Raw genomic sequence first — 19,754 nt, forward strand, 5'->3', positions numbered from 1 at the left:
ACACTAGTTTTACCATTTATTACAATAGTGCCATTGTCCCTTTGTTAGATTAAAATGGAAGAAGCAAAAAGGAAGTATAATTTATAAGCCTAAGAGTATATATCCAAAATTAAGCTTAGGTCTCGACAGTGGAGCGAAAGTGCTGGATCAAGTGCCATTCATGTTTACACAAATTAATATAATTTACCTATAAAAAGAAACTTGGCCAATTTAGGACTTAAAATGAAACAAGGTAAAGAAAAGGAGCTTTTTAATTTTAGTGTGATGAGCATGCTTACTCCGCTGACACAACCACTACTCTTTGTTTTCATCTAAAGTTCATCACCTCTAAATTTATATATTACCAAAAACAAGTGCTGTACCTCCAACTTTTGTATCCATTGAAAATTTCTCATATCTTACAATAATTAATATTTGAATCATTTATGAAAATTATTATTTATTGGGTAACTGGTTTTTCAATAAATTATAAAATATTTTGTTTGCTTCACCTTTCCTAATAATATGTTTTTTTCATAAAACAAAATAAGGAATTTCTGCGTCATATCTGATTACCATTATAAAAAATATCATTAATTTAAGCCATCAGAATTCGCGAGAGTCGGTCAAAAGCGTTGCTTCTTTTTCTGCTATAAAGCTTATATGCACCCATTTTTATGCTACTTTTTCCAGCAACCAAACTTCTTAATACCCAATTCATCTAAATGAAATTTTAATTATGACTAATTAATATTGCTTTTTTGTTAATTTAATATTTATACAAACATATATCATTTTTAGTAAAAAATTTTAATGATAAAAATTAGGCCCAACTACATCCAATATCACTAAACATTTTGATTATTTAACTTTAAAAAATTACAAAATAGTCACTAAATTATTCGAAAATTTACACTCAAGTCACCAAGCTATTAAAATCGTTGTTATATGACTCTTTTTTCACACTGACTGCACCAATCAAAAGCTCCCATTCCCCTTCTCTTCTACAATTCTTTTTTTTTAATCATGGAACAACTGTGAACGTCGCGAATTTGTGAACCAAAATCTAAAAAACTTTCTTTTTCGATTTTTGACACTAACCGTCAAATTAACTTGGATTTAAAGTATATTTTTCTATTCATCGATAGGTACTAATCCACAGTAAGAATCGTCGAATTGTCACTTAGAACTCACTGGTCTAAATTAAAAAATAACTTAATAACTCAATGACTTAAATAAAAGCTATCAGATGATTCAGTGATTTAAATGAAAACTTTCGAATAGTTCAATAATTATTTTATTACATTTTGAAGTTAAATGGTCAAACCGTAAATTTATAAATAGTTTAATGAGCTTAGATGTAATTTACCTAAAATATTATTAACAGGTATTTATTTATAAGCACAATTATTGACAGAATTCCACCGAAACGACAGGTTTACCGTAGGAAAAAAAGTATCGTTTTGAAGGGTCAAACATGAAATTTGCCTCTTCCCTCCCTTTGAATGGTAGTTAACCTCTTAACCATGAAAAGTTCAACGAAGAAAGAAAAAAAGAATACGTAAATAATAAAGTAACGGAGCTTTTGGTAATTTAAAGATGTTAGGTGAAAACCGTGGAAAAAGGATGGTAAGTGCACGAAGAACCCGTGCCCCAAATTCATTTTCGCCTTTTTGTTTTAAAAAAAAAAATCTTATCTTGTCTTTTACTAATTATTTAGAAAAAGGTTATTTTTGTGTGATATTTTCGATAAGAAGAAAATTTGAAAATAATTAATAGCTAATAATAATGGGTTAGTTGAAAATTAATTATTTTTATTTTTAAACTATGCTATGAAAAATAGTTTTTAAAAAATATTTATATTGAATTTTGTTATTATTTTTCTCTTTTAGGACATCTTTGAATTTTGTTATTACTACCAAGAAGTGAATTAATATCTTTTTATGATATTCTTGTTATGCATGTGATGGCGATCATATAAGAGGGGACCTGTATATTAGGGTCCATGCCTATCACTTTACACGTGTCGATCTTATTGGTTTTGAAAAATCTCAATTTTGTACCAGAATTATGGTTTAATGTGTAATTGTATACATAAATTTTAATTTTGTATAATTTTATACATGAAATTTTGATTTGATCCAAATCTTGTAAATTATTAACACAATTATTAATGTATATCATTTTATGTTTATATTTGCATACATAAATAATTATATTTATCTAATATAAAAATAAATTGATGTATTTATTTTTTTAAATGTGTAAGATTAAATCAAAATTAAAGTTTCAAGTATACATTTAAACCACAATTAGAGTTTCATGTGTATAATTGCACCAAATTAAAGTTCATGTATATAATTTTACATTATATTTTATATAGTGGAGCGGGTTGGGGTGAGGCAAGCAATTACCATAACCGCTCTATACCCGCTATCCAAAAGAAAAAATTCATCTTGCTCCGCATGCATCCACTTTTCAAACAAAAAAACCCACTCCAAATCTAAATCCATTGAGCGGTTCGGGTTTTGTCATCCCTAATTAATGTAGAAAATATCAAGTTGATCTTACTTTATTAAAAAATCGAAACAAATTATCATTAAAAAAATGAGATATTCAAATTGTCATATTTACCTTTTACTCAAAACTATTCAACACAATATAAAATATTATATTAATAAGATTAAAAGTAAGAAATAAATATTTTTTTAAAAATCAGTTTTTACTTTTAACAAACAAAATCATTTTATTTAGTACTTATATTTTAGGGATAATATAATTTTTTGCCTTTGAATTGGATTTTAGTCAAATTTGATGATGTGGCCAATGTTACTAGAACAATATTGAATTAGTTAGTCGACCGATTAGACCGAGAATGATGAGTACAACAATTCGAACAAAAAATTGAAGTGATTTAATTAAAAGTTGCTTAAAATTTGTAAAATAAAATTTAGAGTTGAACAAATAAAATCGATTTAAATAAATTTGTTTTATTATTTTTAGAATTTTTAAGTATTATTAATTTAGTAGTGAATCCATGAAAATAAGAATTAGTAGTTTGGTCAACTAGACTATTGATCTGATTAAATTAAAAGAATTAGTAGTTTGGAAGATTTCATTTGACCAAATATTATATTTGCGACATGGTTTGTATTCATGAACTTGCATTGACTTTCGGTTCACAGAACTTTGACTTGATTTTAATAATTCTAATTTAAACATTAATTGACGAGCTACGTAGAATTTGAAGACAAATATTATTACTATAAATATTTTACAAAGGCTTAGGCGAAATTATTACTATAAAATATATAGATTTTAATTTAATAGAATTAACATTCAGAATCTTAACCTGGAGATGAACATAATAATGTTGATAAATTGAATAACAACAATTAATTAGAAAATATACAGAAAGAAAAAAAAAGGTGGGGGAAGAATGAGATTCTAAATACAAAAATGTCAGCAGATCTGGATTCATGAAATGAAAATTAGAAAAAGTAAATGTATTTCTGATGTTCCCCACTTTCAAAGCTTTAATCAGACACTGTAAACTCACCCAATCACTTCTGGTTTGGGACTTCTTGTCACATCCCCTTTCCCACTATCATCAATCTTTGTGGCTTCTAAATTACCATATTCCTATTGTTACTTTAATTCAACTGGACCGGTTCATCGAGATATTGAGTTGAAAATAGGTATTGAATAAGTTGATTTAAGAATTGGTATATATTGATTAAATTAAGTTAAAAAATTTGGTTGATTTAGACTGCTTTTTTTTTAAATATTTTCTTTTTAATGATTTATTTAATTAAACCGGACAAATCGATTAAATTGACGAGCTGATGACTTAACCAATTTAATCATCAATCTTATTTTGAAAATTTTGATTGGAATTTAAAATCTGTTTTTTTTATTTTAATTTTCAATCAAATTTGTACAATAAGATTAATTTGTCCATTTTTAAGTAAAGGGATAAAATGTAATCTAATTTCTACTATAAATCTTAATCCCATTTAGAAAAATTTTCTTGGAATTTTCATTATAATTAGGGAGCACAAACTTTGTAATACTATATATATTTTGGGTTAATATAACTTTTAGTTATTAAGCTTGGTATCCGCACACTGTCATCTAAATATATATATTTAAAAATTAAATTTTAATGGAATTCAAGTTCAAAAATTAAAATGGACTTAATTGTCAAGCATGTCAAAATGAATTTGATTGCCAAATTAAGGACTAAAAGTTATATTAACCCTTTTCTTTCATCCGCTTCCTTTGGGAGCTTCACTTTTGTCTGAAAAATCTTATCATTTAAACTTTTGGTTGCAATTTCAGGCAGCAGACCCAGCAAAACTTGCAGCATTGCAGAGTGACAAATGTATAGGATGATTGAAAGCTCCATAACTTGCCCCATACATTCTTCTCCCCCAACCATCCTTTTTCTATTTAGATTTTTTCTTTAGCTACAAACAATAAAAATCACATTAAAAACAATGTCAAATTTCTAATAACATTTTATATAATATATGTTTCCTTTACTGTTTTTTCTAATGTCATGATGAGTTCAGCTTATTTAGTTATTACTGTGGATTAATTTTACCAGTAATTAACTCTGTTAGTAAATGACAGTTAAACAAAATGAAGCAATCATTTGGTAAATCTTTGAGGTCTCTCATTTTTTTTTACCTTTCAGTGGCTCTTTTTTGTCATGATGGATTTCCTTCCATTTTTCTTTGTCTTCTTTTTTGTTTTTGTCAATAAAAATAATTTCATTTTATTTTTTGTTTTTGATCGATTGTCAATGATAATAATTAGCTAAAAGAAATTGGTCCTTCTTCAATTATTTTCCTCCAACCCCAATGATGAATGATTTAAATCTTAAAATGATATGTAAACATGATGACCATGTTCCACCAGCTCTGTAAATCGTAAAAGACTAATAATAGTTTCTTTAAAAAAAACACTATAATCTTGTTGTACTCCTACCCCAGCTTGGACGTGTAGCAGCGCCAGAAATAACTCAACGAGCACCAATGGATAGCCCTCAGCCTCATACCTTCAGAGGCATTCATCCAGTTAATCTCACTCGCATACTCCACACCACTCCCTATAAGGTACGTGTTGCAGATTGTCCATGCGGACTATTAAGGCATAACAACATCATACTACCTCAACAAAATAAATGTCTATATTATACTACTCTTGATTCCTCCTGACATATAAGAGACCTGTCACTTGACTGGCCACATAAGTAATTCACCATTCGTATATCAGTGACATGACACTATCAGACAGGAAAACCTCCTCGATATATACCCCAACACACGGTGTAGGGAGATCTCTTCTCCCTTAAGCTTTTCACAATTTCTTTTGTTCTTTCCATTATTTTCTCATCTCTTTCTGATTGATTCCCAGCATTAACAAGTTTCAAATTGATTTTTATAAACTCTGATATTTAATATCGATGCACAATTACTTTATCACACCAATTATGTCAAATTTGTCTTAGAAGATGCAACTCCATGTAAAATATATTTAAAAAATTAAAAATTTGGAGTAACATGGGGCGTTTTAATGATCATAAATACATTCTTTTCTACATGTGAATTTCCTGGTAACTATATTTATTAACATTGCTTGTCTACCGCCAGATTCACCTAAAATAGAGCTTAGGATCCTACTGCAAGTACCAAGAAACTGGTGATTGATTTAATTGCAACAAAATATTGCAGGCAAGTAGTAGAATTGGTAACAATCAAAACTGAAATTTTTTACTGAAAAAGACAAGAACAGAGCAAACTTTCTACTACCCTAACTTTAATAATGTGTAAAATAAACTGAGCAAAAGATGGCCAGCCTGACAACTCCACAACACAATGTTTTGTCAATGCAACGGGTGATTTAACAAACAATCACAGCATCAATTTCAGTGGAAAAGGAAAAAAATATGAGACCAAATTCAAAACAGATATGGATGCATACACTGAGGCAATATTGTTTTTGATCTTTTATATATATTCTTATTAAAATGGAGATTTTGTTGAGACATATATCATGGGCAGCTCCAACCCTTGGGGGTCCAAACAAGACATTTGTTTTGTTTTTTATGATATGTTGGTTTGAATTTGCACACATATCATATTTTAATTGGTCCCACATTCAAAGATTATGGCAAAGATGGTATATTAATTTTTAAGAACAAATTTAAATAGGGTATACAAGATCACAGAAGTGAAATACTGAAATAGGATTAAATAACAGTTGTTTTTTTAATAAATGAAGAGAAATATTATGATATACAATTGTAATAATCTGTTTGTAATGATGAAATGCCTTGAAGCAGGTTATTCATTTAACTTAGTCAAGGTATGTAATATATATTTAATTTGTTTTCTCCTCCAACTAAACTTCATCAGCCAACACAGATTGTCTAGTTGGTTGGGGACATTGAGAAAATGATAGAGAAATCAAGATTGTTCGTCAAGTCACCATGAAAGAACAGTAACAAAGCAAAGGTTCATATAATGTTATTTTATAAAGCTAACCATGCATGCAAGTCTCTTTAAAAAGAGTAGTACGAAGCTTGATCACGGTTTAACCTTATTTTCCCCCCCTCAAAATAGCAAGTTTCAAAGATTAAATGCATCTGTGAAAACAAAATAAACTTGCAATTTGAAAGAAACTTCCATTCCAAATGGACTGCTTTTCAGTTTATGATACCCAATAAATCTTTAGGGTCATTACTTGTAATGTTAAAAAGGAAAAGGAAAAAAGAGAAATACAAATGGCCCAGAAATGGACTGGGTCTGGGCTTTGACAGTTTCAATCAACTGTTTGTTGTTTTGGTTTTGAATAGAATGGAAAAAAATAAAAACACCAGAATCAATCTACTCATATGATTTGTTTTTCAGTACAAAGGGTGAAAGCGAAGAACTAATTTTCAACATCACTAGGTCTATCTTCAAAAAGACCCTCAATCTCTTCAAGGGTTTTACCTTTTGTTTCAGGCAATAAAAAGTAGAAGAAAATGGTGGCCATTGTCATAATCCCTGCTAGTATAAAAAAAACTCTAGCAAATGTAATCTTGTTTGCAATGGTTAAGAAACTCATTGCAACACCACCACTCACCAGCCTGTTTACTGATATCGCAACGCTGGTGCCTTGTGCTCGATATTTCATCGGGAAAATTTCAGATGAATACACCCATGTGATAGGGCCAATCCCTATGGAAAAGAATGAAAGGAAAGCACAAACTGCGATTATACTTAATACAATAGCCCATGTAGGTTTACTGTTATTTTCTGCTAGAAATTTGGACCCCAAGCCTAACCCCACCAATGAAAAAACCATCCCTAGTGTGCCTAATAAAAGAAGAGGTCGCCTACCGAACCGGTCCAAGAAAAGAGCAGAAACCAGAACAAAGAATGTCTTGCTGAGCCCCATGATTACTGTAATGCCGAAAAGGTGTCGTTTGTTGTGGATTCCAGCAGCTTTGAACACTTGGGGACTGTAATAAACAACAGCATCATTGCCTGAAGCTTGCATGAAGAAGTTGATCCCAACAGCTGCTATAAGAATCCTACGAAGTGAAGGAGATGGGGTTAATAATAACTCTTTCCAAAAACCTTTACCACTGAATTGGCTCGAGTTTTCACTATCCAATCTCGAAGCAGCCATTTTTATTTCTTGAAACCTTGACTCAGCTTCTTCCATGGTGTGTGATATTTTTTGAATGATCTTTTTAGCTTCACCGTACCGGCCTTTCATCACGAGCCACCTAGGAGACTCAGGCATCGCTAAAACACCTAAACCAATAGCCGCGGCTGGTGCTCCTGCTATCCCCACCATTATTCTCCAATTTATACGATTGGGGAGACCAGCTAAAAAGTAGTTGGATAGGTAACCGAATAGGATACCTAAAGTAATGAAAAGTTCAGGTAATGATGCGAGAAACCCTCGGCTTGTTGCTGGTGAAAGCTCGGTGGTGTAAACTGGGGCGATCATAAGGGAGTAACCGACTCCGACACCGGCAATCACTCTGCCAGTCATTAAGAAAGGATAAGATGGTGCAAATCCCATTAGAACTGCACCAACGAGAAATGTTGATGCTGCTAATACTATAGTCAAACGTCGACCGATCAAATCAGATGTTTTCCCAGCTAGGAGTGAACCAAATAATGAACACACATTCAAAGAACCAACCAATATCTCTACTTCAATAGTTGAAATGTGAATGTTTTCTTTGATGAAAATGATCGCACCACTCATCACACCAATATCTAAAAACAAAATATTACCATTCATATCAGATAAAGATGACAATATATATATATAATTAAAGAAACACTCACCATAGCCGAGTAGAATTGAAGTTGCAGAAGCCAGTAGAGCAGCCGCAAAGGCATATTTGTTAAGAACGGGTTTTCTTGGATGAGGGACATCATGGGACGAACTGTTTTCCAAAGAATCCATATCCGAAAACCCAATGACTGGTTTCTTTCAAATGTTCTTTTAAAAAACTTGGAGATGATCAATAATAATATTAGGCATGACTCTGCAAATGAAAAGTGTTCTTGGATTAATTAATGTATAAGGCGATATTATCATGGTGTCACCACCGTTTATGGATATGTTGGATTGATGTTAATGCTATCCAAACAACTTAACAAAATCCTTCTGCATCTCCTACTTTTACTCCTCTTCTTTTGCTTCACGGAGAATCTCTTTTATATATTATCTCTCCTTCTATATTAATGTTGTTGCAGTTCAATTCTAGGAAAATTATATGATGGGATTTGTCAGTGTAATTTTAAATTTTAACCAACAAATTTAATATAGTAACACTTGTTTATATATACAATATTATAAATTAAAATAATGAAAATAAAGAGAAATGATGGCAATGGTTATAGTAGGGAATTTTGATTTAAAATTTGAAATATAAGAATAAATACAATTTAACACATTCTTTTACATTGACAATAACGTAAATACTAAGCTAAAACTAGTTTAATAAATTATCATTATAATTTTTTAATATATTAAATAATTGAGTGAACCCTAACAATGTAACAAAGAAATTATTACCATTATTTTAATTATTATTATTTTGCCAAATCACCATTTTTTTATTTTTTTATATAAAGTATTTTAAATAAGAGAAAATATAATCAAATATTTCAGATAGTAAAAAGACTTTTGGGCCAGCAACTAGTGTTGGGCTGTTACTAAAATATTAATTAATCTAAAGCTAATCAATGATGTGGACTTGTGCATAGAAGTCCATTTTAAAAGAATAAAAGCAAGAGAATGTTTGCATAATTATAAAAAAATCCGTTGCCTGAAGCATGTTCTTGGTAAGAATCTCTATGTCTCTCTCGCTACGTTATTCACTTTTCAGGCTCTTCAAAATTCCTTTGCTTCCATTGAAGAAGCCGCAAGGGTTCCAGATTTCTCCCTATTTACTTCTTTTGCCACTCTGCTCTGCTCTTCTTTACTCTTTAGAGTTTTTACTTATGTCTGATTTTTTGGAGAAAACCTCAAATTACTAGTTTATTTTAATATAGTGATGACACGCCACCGTTTTTCTCGTTTTCTTTGAAAAAAAACCCGACTCCTTGCAGTTTCTGTTGCAGACTGTGGACATCTAAAACTCTGTCTTGTAGCGCAAAAGTCTGGGTATATTATGCACCGAGTGTGTTCGAAGAAATTCCTCTAAGAAATTAAATTACTAGAAAGGTTTAAAAATGATCCCAAAGCAATTTCGTATATTGGGAAAAGGCGCTGCGATAGTTTTTGGAGGATTTATGGCTCTCAATCTTGCAGCTACCGTTGCCATTGGTGCATTTCGCTCTGTAGCCGAAAGGAATCGGGTAAAAGACAATTTGCCAACATCTTCTCTTTTTCTTGTTTTCTTAATTTCAATCTTACTCTCTGGGTTTTGTAGAGAAAATTTGCCTTGCCTTGTGGGGTTTGTAAAGGGAAAGGATTTTACTTATGCAAGCTGTGCAACGGAAATGCTACAATAAAGTGGTCACCTTTGTATGATCCTATTCATATTAACCCTTGTGTTTGCCCTACTTGTGATGGTAACAGGTTAGCCTTCTTTCTTTTTATCCATTCAATACTGTGTTTTCTTCTCAGAGAGGATTTTCTATTGGTTTCTGATGGTTTCTCTCTCTCTCATGGGATTATTACAGGGTGCAGCGCTGCTTAAACTGTCTTGGCAAAGGTTATAGTTGACTACTACTTAACTTGTAAGAGTTTCGATTGTCATTGCTTTATAATTCTGAATTCCATTTTGTAAGTGAATAATTTTCTGCTATGTATTAGAGCCTTATTCTTGCTGCTTTATAATCTATGTTACACCGTCTTCATGGCAATCAGAAAATCAAGAAGCCATCTCGCAATGCAATGAGGTACTTCAAATCTCTATAGAAATCCAGTCTCCTTTATGTTGGCCATCATGAAACTTGTGTTACTGAAACTAGATGACTGTTATCTTTCCAAGGTCTTGTTATTTCATTTCATCGTCGACTGACATTCAAAATTTTGATGAACTGCTTGCTTTCTGCGATTGTCTCTGACAAGATCGATGAAATGAACTACTGCTACCTGATTTTGAACTACAATAGGATTACATGCTCTACGAGCTGCTGTGGGTCATGACCCCAGTTTGCAAGATGGTTGCCAAGTTAATGTGATTTACAGTACAATTAAATTCGCAAATCCTATTAAAGTGAGTTGGTACTGGGAAATCCAATTTTTTTTCCTTTGAACTCTTTTAGATCACTTTCTTAATCACATGAATTATAATTAGATCAATAGCTCCTTCAAATGAGTATGTTCCTTGGATTGGGAAGAAACTATATATATATATTGGTATTTTTCATTTTCGTTTTACAGTCTGCGCAGTTCGTGATTATCTTTCCTTACAATGTCGTCTCCATCTCTCCTTGGAATGCAATGTCTTACTATTGTACTCAACACTTGTTAGTCTATAATTATAAATTTAACTCTTAACATTTCTCATTTTGTCATTATGATTCTAATTGATTTTCTTTTTTTTACCCTTAACTTTCAATGTTTGGATGAAAAAGTTAATTGAATTGTTGAAACTTTACCAATACTAAAGTGGTAACTTACATGCCATTTTACATGTATTTGAATTTTATTTTAAAATTTTAGGTTAAAATTTTAATAATTCAATCAATTTTCATTAAAAAATAATTTGATTAATTTTTGAAGATTAAGGGTTAAAGTAATAAAAAATAAAATCAACATAAAAGACATAATCAATAAAGCATTAAATTTATCGTTATCTTAAAACTATAAGAAAGAAACTAATTCAATCTAGTTCATTTCAATTTTATTTTCTTTTAATCTTTGACTGTGATCATTGTTAATAAAATATATAATGTATATTTGTGTAAATTAATTTATAAATTGTGTTTAGGTTATTCAACTTTCAAAAGTTATATAAAATCATTAATATTATAAACTTGTTACACTTTGATCATCGATCCATTAACTTCTATTAAGAAGATGTGACATATTAATTCAAAGGGTTAATAACTAAATCGACCCTTGAATTATAAATTTTTTGAAAGGTTGAATTATAGTTAAAGTATCATTTTGATACCTTTGAAAAACTTCAAAATAAAAAAAAATTGAAAGGAAAAAATATAAATAAAATAAAATATGAAAGTATGTAAAAGATCATGAATATATATATAAATTTAGAAATTATATATATCTTAATATTAATCTCTAGAATTACCTATACTCATAAAAGTATAATATGATTTAGCACACTCAATTCACTTGATAATATTTCTCCATATGTAAAATTTTAAAAATAATTACAAAATCAACTGTTAAAAAATTTGCAACCTTCTTGCAACACTGGAGCCCAAACTTTATTTTTTGAGATTTCTTTTTATCTTTACAAGTAATTTCTACCTTCTGATTGTTCTTTTTCTTCATTCTTGTTTTTCAATTTCTACCTTCTTGCAATAATGGAAGAAAAAAAATCCCATATCTTCATCGCTCTCCTCTCTCTTCCTTTTTCTCCTCAACGGCAGGAGCCTCTGCGACAGCAGCACCTCCACCTCCGATGAAGCCTCTGCCTCCACATCTCCAATAATCATATGGAAAACGGCAGAATTATGGGTGACGACAGAACCTGAAAGTTGTGTTAGTGTTGTTGAGAAATGTGATGTAAAGTTTCCAAAAGAGAAGTTTTTTGTTGATGGTGGCACTAAATCATCCATTAACAAACCTTTGACCTCTAAACTATAACTTAATTTAGATTTTTATTGAGATTGAAATTTTAAAAGATGTATGATAAACATTTGCTGAGATAAAAGATAATAGTTAATGAGAAATTCATTTTTTATTTTCTTGAATTTTTATATGATTTTTTATTGAAGTCTTTTAAAATGTATTGATTTTGAAGAAGCCTTTTAAATAATTTTGGTTATAGTTTAAAGGTCAAAATTAGAGTATCACGTCATTATTTCGTTAAGAAAATAACAAAAGTTAATAAATGAATTACTAAAATGTAATAATTTGATAACATTAGTAATTATTATGTAAGTTTTCAAAGTTAGGTGATTGAAACGTAATTTCAAATAGATTTTAATGATGATCGTGTAATTTACCTATATATTTTTATATTTAAATCCAATAAAATGATTAAAAATATTTTTAATTATGAAATGATTGAAAATTAAAAAAAAGAATTTATGAATCTAAAGAGCTTGAGTCAAATGTATAATAATTTATTTAAATTATTACGTGTAGAAAAATAATAATATTTTTGTGCATGATATTAATCGTAAGCGCAGCCGCCAGCGAGTGAACAGCTGTATTCACAAAACCTCCGCTAAGGAAGTTTAAAAAAAATAAAAAAAGATCAAGCGCGCGCGTGGTAATTAGTCATTCTCCGTCCTCGTCGAATCCCGAAACGGCGCCGATTTTTCAAATTTCGGAAGAACAAAAATTTATTGAACCGAACTTATCCACGTCAGCTTCCACCTTATATAAATATAAGATGCCCCCTATTTTTTCTCAAACACTTAATTTTTTTCTAATCTTTTTTGTTTGGATTTTGGAGCTCAAACAAAAAAGGAAGCTCGAAAGAGCCCTAAGTAAGAAAAAAAGCTGCCTCTCCCTCTCTTCCTTTAGTTTTCTTTTTCTTTCGGCTTCTCTCACTATTCAAATCCCTAATCACCAAATTTAAATTCTGTTAGTATTTAAAAGAGAGAAGAAAAAAAATTGAATCCAGTTTAAAGGATCTTAGCCTCCAAATCAAATCGGGAGTCTGTTCGTTTTTTTTTCTATTGACGCCTCGAAGTTGAAGTTGCTGGTAATTATCTAATTCGAAAAACCTCTTGTTTTTCATTTCTATTCGGGTTTCGAAGGGCTCGAGTTTACCCTGATCTGATCGATTCCAGTATTTTTCTTCGGGTTATTATAAGTTCCCGATTCGATTTCTTTTTTCTTTTCACGTATTTATTTCATTGCGAAAGACTTTCTTTGTCGGGGGTTTTGAACTTAATGTTTTTGTTTTATTCGAAATCGATTTAATTTGTTTAATTTTGGAGCTCAAAGAAATTTTATTCCTGAGATTATTATCGCTTCGGATATTGTGTCCTTTTTTTTTTTGGTATTTCGATATCACTCTCCGCTTGAATTTAACATTTTTTTTTGCGCATGAAATCAAATTTGATGCTATGTAAAGTGCTAGTTTTGTTTGGGATACTTGCCGCAGTTTCTTATAGTTGAGTTTCAATCTGGATAATTGATAAGGTTACATGTCGGGTTAATCTCTTTTGGATGAAAATAAATAAATAAAGATTTGTGGGAAGATTACTAATGGATAGTTTCGCCGTTTTCGGTTCATGTTGGCACTAGCTTTGCTTAAGGATTTTTTTTATCTTGTTCTAGTTGGTTGTAAGAAGTAAGCTTTTGTGCAAAAAGAAGTAATTGTTTATGATAGTGCCTGAGACAATTGTAGGACCCTAATGAAGCAAACAGATGGAAAACAGCATCAAATTTTCGAAGGAGTTACAATTGCACAAGAGTACTATTTGCTGGATTTGATAAGGCCCGGTGATTATGGAATAAGATGTTGCAATTGATGGGTGGTTTGTCTTCTTTTGAATTCAAGTGATTTAGATTTTAGATTGTTTTGACTTTTTGAGTTGTTTAACTTTAAAGCATGAGGAAAATTTTTTGAAACCAACTGAACTAAGGTAGTGTCCGTTTGGATTTTGGGAATTTGTCCTTGGTTAGGGAGTTATTGAATTATATTTAAGATTAACTTCGGTTCTGACTTATTATTACTATGATGCAGTTCTAGAATCATCTCTGCTACAATCATAACTAGCAGCATCATTTCTCCCGATATAGTTGTTGAATGCCAACTAATTGGCCGACAGATTTATTTACTTATTTCTGTGACATCTATAAGCTATTTCTAGCGCTTATCTGATATTGTGAAATTTCATTTTTAAATGTACAATATCTTCTCTTTTTTATTTTTTCCCTTGAAATCTATGACATGTTTGTGAAGCTTTGGTTTTCCATTTTCATACATTGTATCTTTACTTGGGATTTTCTTTATTTATTTTTACTTGTTAGCCTTGTGTCAGTTCTTTTTTCTTCTGAATCTTATACTCTTTAATGCATTAACTAGTGATGGTGTTATGTTTTGTATTTTAATCAGTCAGTTTCTGCCTTCTCAAAGGTCCAGTAACTTAGCATTAGTTTTGGCACGTTAGAGAGTTCAACATGCCGAAGGTCAGAAGAGATCGTTCCCTATCTTCTGATAGGTGTAGGAGATCTCCCTTTTCGTGCCACCAATCTTCACCAAAATTCCCTTCTGAAACTGAGGAAAATCTAAAGGAATGGGAAGATGCCAGGTGCCCTGTCTGCATGGAGCATCCTCACAATGCAATTCTGCTCGTATGTTCTTCCCATGAGAAGGGTTGCCGTCCATACATGTGTGATACAAGTTATCGCCACTCTAACTGTTTTGATCAGTTTCGCAAGTCATTTTCAGATACCTCCGCGACAACACCACAAAATCCTCAACTAGGAGCTCAACTTGTAACCACAAACCTATCACCAGTTGTGAATGCAACTTCAGAATCAACTGTCTCCGAGTTGCGGGAAGAAAGGACTGAGGAAGGTCCCTCCAACCCATCTATTGTCTCATGTGAAAACCAGGTGCTCCCAAAACTAGTATGCCCTCTATGTCGTGGTGAGGTAAAAGATTGGCTTGTTGTAGAGCCTGCTCGTCATTTCATGAATGCCAAATCTAGAAGCTGTTCCTCTGAAACATGTAATTTTACTGGTTCCTATAAAGACCTAAGGAAACATGCTAGACTAGAGCACCCTTCTGCCCGCCCATCTGAGGCTGATCCTGAGCGACAACGAAACTGGAGGAGGTTGGAGCGTCAAAGAGACCTTGGAGACTTGCTCAGCACACTTCAATCTTCATTTGGGGAGGAGAGGGCTGATGACAGCATTTTGCCAATTGATGATGGTAGTTGGCTGACCGTCTTTTTCCTTATTCGAGTGTTTCAACCAGGGTCTAGTCCTAGGAGCAGCAGTTGGTCTGGCACCTCAAGAGCGAGAGCTCAACTGAGTATTAGGAGGAGATCCACAAGACTGTGGGGAGAAAGCTATGATGGGGAACCCGGATCTACCAGAGATGAGGACAATGAGTCTTCAGATAGTGGATCATTTCCTTGGAGGCGCCGTGTAAGGCGACGGACATCTCCCGATAATCAACCATGACTGTCATTGTATCTTTAATGTGCTCTGTTTCTTGTTTGCATGTGAAAGTTTCAATTGTAAGTGTCATGCAAATTCGTATACATTTTTTAATTGTTTGCTTTAGTTCCTTCTTGGCATAGCTATAGTAGATTATAATATAGTAACGAACTGATTCCAATTTTTGGTGATTTAGGTTGGACAACAAGAGGAATATATAAAGTCCATTGCTCGAGCGTCTCTTGTATCTGTTGCGCACAGCGTGGAACAAAGTTGGGGTCCCCAGTTGTTGGGTGTTTTTATCAAATGAGTGAACAAGTTTTAAGGTATCTGGGAACTTGAAATCATGCAGTATACCTTTTTCTGATTGGCAGCAATTTTATATTCTGTCTTTATGGCTGCAATAATTTGAAGGCTTACTTTTTATGAGGGACATTTGTTTCTGGGTTCGTTGAACAACTGTTATGATGTTCTATTCCTGCCAGGTCTGCCATTTGTTTAAAGATACTATGTTCTAATTAAAATGAATTCAACGGAGATGTGGTGGTTATTAGAGAGGTTTAGAGGGTGCAATTCTAGCCAAGGATAAGATGCCAACTCAAAGAGATGTATTTCTTAATAATGAAATTTTCAAGGGAATATTTATTAATAATGATATAATAAATAAACATGTTATTTTAAAACATAATAAATATAAGATATTGTATTTATGTTTGACTGAGGGAAAAATTATACAAAAGCGATTATTTTTTAAAATCCTCATTTTGGGATTATTTTCATTATCTTTCATCTTTTAAATTCCATGACATTGATTGGAGTTTCATTTCGCATTCATTAGTTCACGAATAGATTTTTTTCTCAGCAACGAATGTAAATTGTTATTGGACCATAATAATTTTTGTAATACATCTAAAATATTTGATTTATCATTTAATATAAAAAATCAATTAAGTTCTTTTAAGAAAATGCATTGAATTAAGTCCTTGAATTTTTAAATTGTATTAGTTAAGTTCTTTCATCAACGTTTTCCATTTTTAACCATTATGTCACTGACATTGCCATTGACGGAGTTAATGTAGTAGTCCTATGTCAGCAAAAATAAAAATTTAAAAGTTGCATGAGCTACGTGGATGAAGTTTATAAACTAAAACGCTTATATAAAAGTATGGAAAACTAAATTCTCATCGATTCCAAATGAAAGTATGTGGTCGCTTATCTTGAGCACTCCATTCGAGTTGGTATTGGAAATGTGTTTTGTCATCCAAACGAATTAGCGATATTGTCATTATAAAAATAAATGAAAATAAAAGAAATTATGAAATATTAAATTAAAACAACAAGAAATTGAGAGAAATTGAATGAAAAATTGAGAATCAAATAGTTGAGAGAATTGAGAGAATAGGATTTGAATGCAAAAGCACGAAAATGAGTTAGGTTTATATAGCAAATAAAATAGCTGTTAGGGAAAAAATTAGCCATTTAAAAAAAACATTGGAAATTAGTCGTTGGACTTTTTGACCATTTGACAAAAACGCATCCAGCAGGATGCATTTTCAGTCGAGATCGCAATAGGGATGCTGAAAGTACATCCTATATGTAACAACTCGATTTTTCAGTGGTGTTGGAAACAGTGGTTCGAGGCCACCAAATCCGGCAAGTAAGTTCATAAATATGATTTTAAAAAGGTTTTTGAATTAGTAATTTGTGTTTTATAATGATTTATTAGATCAAGTGGTTTTAGAAACTGAGGTATCGGGACCTCGTTTCTATAAATCAAATCTTAAATATTTTTATAAATATTTATGGAGTGTCATTAAGATGGTATTAAAGTTTTGTTGAAAAACTTTAATGTTTTGATAGTCAATTAATGAAAAAGACTAAATTAAAAGGTGTAAAACTTGTTAAAAATAATAATTAGGTGATTAAATGGCTTAATTAATAAATAAAGAAGGAGCTAAGTAATAATTGTACCTAAATTTAATGGATGAGGAAGCATAAGAGAAAAAATAATAAAATAAAGCCATTCAATGGCAAAATTGTATTTTTTGTGAAATTATAATAAAACAAATTAGATTTGGATAGTTTTCTAAACATTTCTTTTTCAATTTTCGGTTCAAAACAGACATAGAAGAGAGCTTAAGCTGGTTGTTCAATTTTTGCTTCTTGTGAGTTCAAATCTTACCCGTTTCTTGTAATTTTTATATTTTTGAGATTGTTACAATTAGGTCCAACTAAACCTTACCTTAGTTTTTGATTTTATTAAAAATTTTGGAAGTTGCCATTGATAAATATTAGATTTTTTTTATGAATAACATGGATTTAAAGCTTTGATTATGTTGTATGATGATTTTATAAAGTGATTTTGTTAAATATTGATTTTAGGATTAAATTGTGAAAAGGTTAAAAATACAAGGGTTTTTGTGAAATTATTATATAAATGGGATTTTTTGAATATCATGAACATTTGGTTAGCTTTTTTTATTAAAATGGTTAATTTTCATGTTTTGGGCTCAAGGGCTAAATTGAATAAAAGTAAAACTTTAGGGGAAATTTTGTAAAAATGTCAAAAAGACCAAATTGCATGAAACGAAGTGTTTTATTGTCTAAATTAATATATGGAATGAAATTATTAATTTATATCAAGGTCGAGTGGAAAATTGAGGAAAATAAAAAATTACCAAAAAGTCCCTAAATCTTGGTATTTCTGCAATTTAACTAGGTAAGTTCGTATGAACTGTATTCTGTATAATTTTGATTAAAGTGAATGTTAATTGGTAATTGGTATTATATATATATATATATATATATATTCTATTTTAGGAATTGAATTATTGTTGGAAATATATTATCGAATTTAATACTCAGTTTGAATTGAATGCGAGATTTGATACTTTCGTAAATTGGTGTATGGTGGTATTGGAGGGAGATGTCGACATATTACCCAAGTAAACCGGGGTTCAGCATTTGTTGCGAACTCTCGTGTTTTACTTTTTGTTTGGAGTGATTTGGGTGGATCAGCTCTCACAAGCTTCGATTTAGCTCTCACGATATTCTGTTTAGCTCGTTTGAGCTTCTGTTCAGCTCTTACGAGCTTCTGTTCAGCTCTTACGAGCTTCTGTTCAGCTCTTATGAGCTTCTGTTAACGATGTACTCTTATCCATAAGTCGTTCTTCGATTTGGAAAAGTCTTTGGTAAAGTGATTTATTTAATGAATTTGAAAGTTATCCAACGATATCCTAAATGGTTCAACGGGCAATGTTCTGTTACGAGACGATATGAGTTTGATACAAACTAATACAGATATATACACGAAATACATGGAAATGATGGTACATGATATATTGATATATAATGATATATTGAAATGGATGATATATGTATATGAAGAAACAGTAAGAGAATAATATGTATCATGAAATGAACATATACGAATATCTTTGATATGTTGATACATGGAAATTATGTAAGTTGATACGAGTAATAAACTCAAGTGTGACATGTTGAGATAATAAGGTTATCGATGTTGAATTTATATGAAATATGTTCAAGTATGCTAACAAGTGTTGTTGTTTGATGCTTAGGCAAATGCCAAGTTGTTGGTTGAATGGTAATATGTTTAATTACAAGTTGTATTGAAATGGTAAGTGTTCAAATGAAAATATGCTTGAGCTCATGAAAGAGTGGTAAGGTTTAAAGTTATTTAAAATCCTACTATGCTAGGGATGATATGTATAAGTGATGCTGTGGATTTATTCACCTTATGAGTTGTTAAATATAGCTTCACGAATCTTGCGGTATTGATATTGGATTGTTCTTGATATGTATAAATTTCATATTTGAAATGAATTGATATGATTAAAGTTTATACAAGCTTACTAAGCATTCATTGCTTACGTAGTTGTTTTCCTTTACTTTCAGATTATCGGAAGCTCGATCGGGTTGGAAGCTTGTTGGAGTTATATCACACTATTCATCGGTTCTATCGG

At 31.2% G+C, this 19,754-nt stretch overlaps 3 protein-coding genes across 11 annotated transcripts; 2 read left to right on the top strand and 1 right to left on the bottom strand.

Moving 5' to 3' along the window:
* Positions 1-1,130: 1,130 nt before the first annotated feature.
* On the bottom strand, positions 1,131-8,457 carry LOC105766744 (probable polyol transporter 6). Its single transcript, XM_012586322.2, has 3 exons — positions 8,337-8,457; positions 6,936-8,264; positions 1,131-1,168 (listed from the first exon to the last, which is right to left on the bottom strand). The coding sequence occupies exons 1-3, from the start codon at positions 8,455-8,457 to the stop codon at positions 1,131-1,133; spliced, it is 1,488 nt and encodes a 495-aa protein (XP_012441776.2).
* An 890-nt stretch (positions 8,458-9,347) lies between these two features.
* Positions 9,348-10,887, top strand: LOC105770646 (protein BUNDLE SHEATH DEFECTIVE 2, chloroplastic). Of its 3 annotated transcripts, none has more exons than XR_008195919.1 (4): positions 9,348-9,857; positions 9,932-10,080; positions 10,185-10,403; positions 10,496-10,887. XR_008195919.1 is itself a non-coding variant. In XM_012591940.2 (4 exons), exons 1-3 carry the CDS (start codon positions 9,732-9,734, stop codon positions 10,225-10,227), a joined length of 318 nt encoding a protein of 105 aa, XP_012447394.1. In that variant the 5' UTR covers positions 9,348-9,731; the 3' UTR covers positions 10,228-10,241; positions 10,372-10,887. The 3 variants fall into 3 exon arrangements, 1 of the variants encoding a protein (XP_012447394.1); XR_008195920.1 differs by having other exon boundaries at positions 10,576-10,887; XM_012591940.2 differs by having other exon boundaries at positions 10,185-10,241; positions 10,372-10,887.
* Positions 10,888-13,059: 2,172 nt separating this feature from the next.
* On the top strand, positions 13,060-16,318 carry LOC105769349 (uncharacterized). 7 transcript variants are annotated; one of them, XM_052631213.1, is made up of 4 exons: positions 13,060-13,354; positions 13,988-14,135; positions 14,717-15,848; positions 15,965-16,318. In XM_052631213.1, the coding sequence occupies exon 3, from the start codon at positions 14,782-14,784 to the stop codon at positions 15,790-15,792; it is 1,011 nt and encodes a 336-aa protein (XP_052487173.1). In that variant the 5' UTR covers positions 13,060-13,354; positions 13,988-14,135; positions 14,717-14,781; the 3' UTR covers positions 15,793-15,848; positions 15,965-16,318. The 7 variants fall into 7 exon arrangements, with proteins under 7 accessions (XP_052487173.1, XP_012445380.1, XP_012445376.1 ...); XM_012589926.2 differs by having other exon boundaries at positions 14,006-14,135; XM_012589922.2 differs by having other exon boundaries at positions 13,988-15,848.
* The last annotated feature ends 3,436 nt before the right edge of the window (positions 16,319-19,754 follow it).

This window comes from Gossypium raimondii, chromosome 5, assembly GCF_025698545.1.
Source record: "Gossypium raimondii isolate GPD5lz chromosome 5, ASM2569854v1, whole genome shotgun sequence".
NCBI classification, from domain to species: Eukaryota; Viridiplantae; Streptophyta; class Magnoliopsida; order Malvales; family Malvaceae; genus Gossypium; species Gossypium raimondii.

Excerpts from the sequence above, each read along its gene's own strand:
- LOC105766744 (XM_012586322.2), bottom strand. The coding sequence starts at position 8,457 with ATGGATTCTTTGGAAAACAGTTCGTCCCATGATGTCCCTCATCCAAGA. Across the intron at positions 8,265-8,336 it reads TTCAATTCTACTCGGCTATG|ATATTGGTGTGATGAGTGGT; the intron begins GTGAGTGTTTCT and ends TTTTGTTTTTAG. Across the intron at positions 1,169-6,935 it reads TCTTTTTGAAGATAGACCTA|TTCTAAGTGACAATTCGACG; the intron begins GTGATGTTGAAA and ends TAGACCAGTGAG.
- LOC105770646 (XM_012591940.2), top strand. The coding sequence starts at position 9,732 with ATGATCCCAAAGCAATTTCGTATATTGGGAAAAGGCGCTGCGATAGTT. Across the intron at positions 9,858-9,931 it reads CTGTAGCCGAAAGGAATCGG|AGAAAATTTGCCTTGCCTTG; the intron begins GTAAAAGACAAT and ends TGGGTTTTGTAG. Across the intron at positions 10,081-10,184 it reads CCTACTTGTGATGGTAACAG|GGTGCAGCGCTGCTTAAACT; the intron begins GTTAGCCTTCTT and ends GGATTATTACAG.
- LOC105769349 (XM_012589922.2), top strand. The coding sequence starts at position 14,782 with ATGCCGAAGGTCAGAAGAGATCGTTCCCTATCTTCTGATAGGTGTAGG.